At 38.1% G+C, this 6,000-nt stretch overlaps 1 protein-coding gene across 4 annotated transcripts in view; it reads left to right on the top strand.

The window, feature by feature from the left end:
- Window positions 1-711: 711 nt before the first annotated feature.
- The window catches only part of LOC104609550 (E3 ubiquitin protein ligase DRIP2-like), a 40,130-nt gene continuing 34,841 nt past the window's right edge, over window positions 712-6,000 (top strand). For all 4 annotated transcript variants that reach the window (XM_010275894.3, XM_088901081.1, XM_010275893.3 and 1 more), the window contains exons 1-6: window positions 712-904; window positions 991-1,213; window positions 2,663-2,762; window positions 3,556-3,886; window positions 4,026-4,471; window positions 4,573-4,623. In XM_010275894.3, the coding sequence (XP_010274196.1) occupies window positions 1,099-1,213; window positions 2,663-2,762; window positions 3,556-3,886; window positions 4,026-4,471; window positions 4,573-4,623 (1,043 nt within the window). In that variant the 5' untranslated portion in view covers window positions 712-904; window positions 991-1,098. The remainder of the gene's footprint in view (window positions 905-990; window positions 1,214-2,662; window positions 2,763-3,555; window positions 3,887-4,025; window positions 4,472-4,572; window positions 4,624-6,000) is intronic.

Raw genomic sequence — 6,000 nt, 5'->3', positions numbered from 1 at the left:
CCAATCGAACATCTCTGGTAGTGAGATCCACATATATTCATCTACCAAAGATCAGATCTATGATAGCCAACTATGCACGCTACGTGGTCTAGCTTTTCATGGTTACTCTATGCTTTGACAGTTGACTTTCCAAATTCTAACACAACCTTTTTTCATGTGAACGGAGCTAGCTAGTACGCTCCATGTCGCTAATGTGCGCCGGCGGACACATCTAATAATTAAAGAGCTCTTCGCCGTTACCGTGCGCCTCGGAAACTCTGAAAGTTTTCTCGTTTGTGCATTCTCAGCCACGATGTCATGAGTCATCCACATGAGGAACAGGCGAGTCTCATCTTGAAACCGTCCGATCCGAATCTTTTATCTAATCATAGATAGGAAGTTAGGAACCTTAGGATAGTAATTCTCATACTGAAACCGCCGGATTGGAATCTTTTTAACTTAGGAACGGAAATGGCAACCCTCGTGAAGTGAAGAACCACATGAGGCTTACGGGTTGTCGGTCAAAGATTCTAATCCGACGGTTTTAAACTGAGGATAACCCTAGCGGTTTCTTTCCAGATGGTAGCTAATAGCTATCGGGAAACGGGCTTGAGAGAGTGTGTGTACCACTGTACTGTGTAGTTTTCTAGTCGGCGCACCGCGGCGCACATTATCGCCGAGCCTCTCGTAATAGCTCTTGAATTCGTTAGTTTTTCATAAAAAACCTTCCTTGGTCGATTCTCTTTCGTCGAATCTGTCAGTTGCGAGCCTCGAACGGATCATCTACCACCTCTTTGTCCAAATCTCGCAGACACCCACGTCGGTTCTTCACAAATAATCCAAACTCATTCGCGAATCACCGCCGGAATTCCGTTTCTTCGTTCACTTGGACAACGGATCGAGAGGTCTCATACATCTTACGGGAGTAAGCAATCAATTTTATTTTGCATTATTTTCGTGCGTTTCTTCCACTTTCCCTCGTGATTCTCATGTTTGTCGTGCTTAATGCAGTTGTGGAGATGAGCATGAACGCAAATCTCATGGTTCGTTGTGGATTGCTACCATGCACCGTATTGGTACGTCAATAGAGCTGCGGCGAGGGGTTGCGAGGTTTGGGAGATGACGAGCCAGGTGGTGAAAGTTCGGAGAGATACGCTTGCGGCGTGCATGACATGCCCCCTCTGCAATAAGCTATTGAGGGAAGCTACGACTATATCTGAATGCCTTCATACGTGTGAGTCTCTCAGCTCTGTTTCATTATCTTTTCAATCTGGTCCCCATCTGTATATTTTGGTCTCGGTTCTCCGTATTTTGCGTCTTCATGAGCTTGGCTCCTCGTACTTTTCGTTTTTATGATATGGGTTTCTCATATTTTGTGATTTCACGATCTGGATGTTTTGTATTTTGCGCTTCTATGATCTCGTTTCTTCACTCTAGAAATCTGAGGCTTAACTAGAGAAAGAATTAAATATTAGCATAAATACTTTTATTTTGATTGTCAGTAGCTTTCTTATTTTGTTCGAGGACGATTATACCGTTGAATTCAAGATACTGAATTGACGAGTTCCGTGATTTGCTAGTTTTAATGATTGTGGCGGATGTGTTCGGTTAAAGCAATGTGACTTCTGTTTTGTACCTGCTGTTGGATTTCTAAATTTGTAGATTTTAATGTATTAAGGGGATAAGACATTTGATATAAAGTTTCGCCAACTAACAATTGAGCTAATAAGTTCTTCTTTTTCCTCCATTACTGTTGTTTTTTTTTTTCTCTCTTCTTTCAACATTATAGATCAATTATCTACGTAGGTTATGCATGGAATGATCACTTGCAAGTTACCTGCTTTTTTACGTTCAAACATTTTCCTCTAGTTAGTATAGTATTCTCGGATGAGATGGCTTTAGAACCAAACTATTGCTCTAATTGGATTATCTTACTAAAGAGGCTTGAAATCGGAAATTTGGTGGTAAATTTAGTAGTAAGCATCTGATTTTTGTTTCATATGAACGTGTTTTTCCTGAGATGCAGCTAAATAGATATCAATTTGTTCCTTGGGCTCTTGGATAGTCTTGACATGACTAAAATTCACAGATACTGTAAATATTGGGAATGAGTTCCTTAATATGGTAACAACTTAGGTGTTTTTCTCCTTTTTTTTCCTGTTCGTTCTTTCTAGAAATTTTTAATGATTTCAGAGTTTCCAAGTTCCTTTCGAGGCTTCTAGACTTGTGACTCTGGTTTCTGTTTGTAGGATGGATTGATTCTAAAGAACGAGAGGATTTATATTGACCTTTCCTAATTTTGATCCTTAAAACAGACTGAGTTCTTCTTTACTCTGTGACTATTTTGTTGGGGATTTCTTATTGGAACATGTTTCATCTCTTATCAAATTAATGTCCCAAGTATCAAAACTTGTTGACCAAAGATTTGGTTTTTAAGTTTGTTTACAGTTCACTCACTTTGGCTTGTCTAGTTTCTTTTACTTTGTCTTCCATTGTCTAATTGAAGAATTTGGGGCACATTACATACTTTATTTACTGATATTAAAACATGAAGTACCACGTCTCATGGCAGTTATTTACTTCGTAACTTGAATAAGCTGAACATTTAGGACCATCATCTTTCAGTAACAATTTTGACCCTAAACAGGCAGTCTGATTCTTTTGTTTTCTCACTTAAAACCAGTTTGCAGGAAGTGCATATATGAGAAGCTTACAGATGAGGAGGTAGATTGCTGTCCAATATGCAATATTGATCTGGGTTGTGTTCCAGTGGAGAAGCTCAGGTCAAACCCTTAATTTTGACATATTTCTTTGCTTTGTTTTTCTCTTCCTCCCTTCTGTGGAGTTTGCATATTGGCCTACCATTTTATGTATACTTTGAGTTTCTGTGCAATAGATGAAAGTGATCATTATGCTCAAAATGGTTGTTTAGCTGTATAAAATACAATTTCTTATGAATGTGCTTGCTCTAATTTCTCAAAACCCCCAATACGGCAAGCATTGTTTTCAACTTTAGTGTAACTTGATTTTGTTGGACCTTTTGATATGTCCAGTATCAGGCCAACTTTGTTCTTTTTTGTTTTCTTTTTTTTTTTTTTTTTTTTTATTTCGAAACAAACCTGTCATCAAGGTATGAAAATGTGTTCGTGTGTCATAAAGATTTGATAAGCTAGGAAAGATTGTAAGAGCCATAGAATATGCACTGGTATTTCATGAAGTAGTAATGGAAGCATCAAACAATCCCCGTCATTAATTGTAAGTGTTATCTAGATATGTGGATGGTTACCAAGAGTCCAGGTTTCCACATGGCACATGCATCCATTACTTGTGTGTCTTTGTCCTCTAATAACAAAATTGGCAATAGCTTTAATAGTGGTGTTGCATGGACCCTCCAAAATGGATGATGTGTCTGTTGGATTCACGCACTCCATGAATTTCTATGGGAACATGTCTTCACACCAATTTCCTTTTCTTCCTTTATTATTTGACATGAGTAAACATCTTTAGAACTTTCCTAGGTATGAAAGATCAGCTTCATGTATTTATGTGCTTTTCTTTGACATTTATTATATGCAGGCCGGACCACAATCTTCAAGATGTGAGGGCCAAAATTTTTCCTTTTAAAAGGAGAAAAGTTAAGGCACCTGATTTGCCTTCCATTTCATTGCCAGTTAGAAGAAAGGAGAGATCACTTTCTTCCTTGGTGGTTAGCACCCCTCGGGTACCGGCACAGACTGGCATGACTGGAAGAAGAACAAAAGCTGTTGCACGAAGGGCTGCTGCATTACGAGGATCCAGTTTTTCCATTGAAGATCCTATCAAAAAGGAGGAAGAATCTCCAGAAGATCGTCCAGGGAGCTCAAGCTCAGCTGAGACTCTAAACAAGATTGCTCAAAATAAAAGACAGGTAAAGGAAGCAACATGGGCTCAGTTGTTCTCATAACTAAAAAATTGTTTAAGCTGCAATCTTTTTCTGTTGCATATTAGTTCTTTGTTTTCCTTATGTTTACAAACATTTTTCATGTTTAATTGTTGTGCTGGTATAGAGTTCATCCACTACGGAGCCATCTAACCACAGCATGACTGGTAAAGATACAGAGAATGGTGTTGAGACATGTAGTGTAAAAGCTGATCTGTGGAAGCCCTTAAACTGCCTGGTTGAAGTTGCAAATAGAACGAAGTCTTTTAAGTTCAATTCACATGGTTCCGTTGCCAAATCAGAACCAGATTCTGTCCCTGACAGTGAGGTAGCTATGCCTAAAGCCAAGGTTAGACAGCAGGTCCACAAGTCAAAAGTGCAGGACAAAAACAGTACTACACCTGCCCCTCCAGGATCAGGAAAGCCTAGAAAGTTGCATGGGATTGTCCGAAAAAGGGGATCTGCTTCAAGGGATCTAGGCATGTCGGCACAAGCTGTGCTTGATGCTGGTGGTTTGAAACGTGACAGAAGAGTTGGCCCAATTTGGTTCTCATTAGTGGCTTCTGAAGATCAGTGAGGAACCACCTCAACTTCTGAATCTAAAGGAATTGATTTTCATATTCACATATTTTGTTTCTAAACTTGTTTTCTGATAACATGAGAACTGGTTTCAGGGAAGGAGATGCTTCCTTGCCACAGATATCTGCATCTTACTTAAGGATAAAGTGAGTTTCTTTTGTTCCATTGCCTGTCCTATATAGTCAGTGTCAATTATTACTTTTCAACCTTTTCCTGTCTAAACTTTCTTTTTCTAAACCTTTTTTTTTTTCTTTGAAAAAGATAAGTATATATTAAAAAGACAAAGTCAATACAAAGATCTCATCTACACCAATGATCTGTTTGAACTTTCTTTGAAAGACATTTCTTAAGAATTGCCTTTTGTTTTGGATACTTATTCATTGTACTCTGATGCGCTTGTTCTATATAGTGAAATTTTTCCCCCTTGCTATGTTATTGCTTCAGGTTTTTGTTTTTGTTTTTTATGATTAAATGTGACTTTCCTTTTTCTCTCTCATGTAGCACCTGCAAAAAGTTAAGGATGATTGGCTTCTCCCATAACCTGAAGACATACTTCAGAAACTTCTATCAAAAGTTTGGAAGGTTAAGAAAACCAAGAAAGTTCTAAGAAGGGGTTGAGAGGTCCTTTGTCAAATTGTTAGAAAAGTTGGGTGTTGGAGCAAAGTCTTGGTTTAAGTTAATTGGAAGTCTCTTAGTTGACTGGCTTGGTTTCTTTATTGATTTGCTGGGTATGGTTTTGTTTTTGTTTTGGTCTTTTTGTGGTAAGTTTTGGGTGTATGGTTGGTCTTTCTTCCCTGTGTCGTTCTTTTTCTTTAAATAAATTTTATTTATTACAAAAAAAGCAACTATGGCATGCACCAAAGTGGATGGGGCTCCCATTTATCAAAAAAAAAAAAAACTGGATGGGGCTCAGGAGCTGCTAGAAGAGTCATGTTGCATTGCCCTTAGAAAGCCATCAAGTCTATTTACCCTTCTTTCTCAAGAAACATTGGGTATGATCCAGTTTCCAGCCATAGGCTTAAGTTTTGGGGAGATGTTTGGTCTGGGGGGGGGGGCTATTGTACTTCAGATTTCAGATTTTCTAGGGTCTATTCTATCTCTCTTTACACAAACAGAACAAATCTATATCTCTGAGCTGTTTCCTTTCTCTTCTATGGACATCTATTGTGATTTTGGTTTTAAAAGGATTAAGGGATCATGAGAGTGGAGAGGTAATCAATCTTCTTAACTCTCTGAAAGATGCATTCTTATTTCTAGAACTTGGTGAGTGTCCCCTTTTATAAGTAGCAATAATTTCTACTAAGAATAAAAAAAAAGCAATACTTAAAGTAAGACAGAAAAACATTAAACATTACAGCCATTAACCGTCAGCAATATCCAATTCCAGTTTGAATATTAATAGGATCATTTTTGAATATAGGCAGATTCAATCCGAATCTGACCCAATTACAGCCCTAATTACAAACCCTATTGTAATTCCAATGATCCCTATGGGTTTGAATATAGGCAAATTCCAATGATCC

This window comes from Nelumbo nucifera, chromosome 3 (genome assembly GCF_055504915.1).
Source record: "Nelumbo nucifera cultivar China Antique chromosome 3, China Antique-T2T, whole genome shotgun sequence".
Lineage (NCBI taxonomy): Eukaryota > Viridiplantae > Streptophyta > Magnoliopsida > Proteales > Nelumbonaceae > Nelumbo > Nelumbo nucifera.
This window is presented reverse-complemented; position numbering and strand designations above follow the sequence as displayed.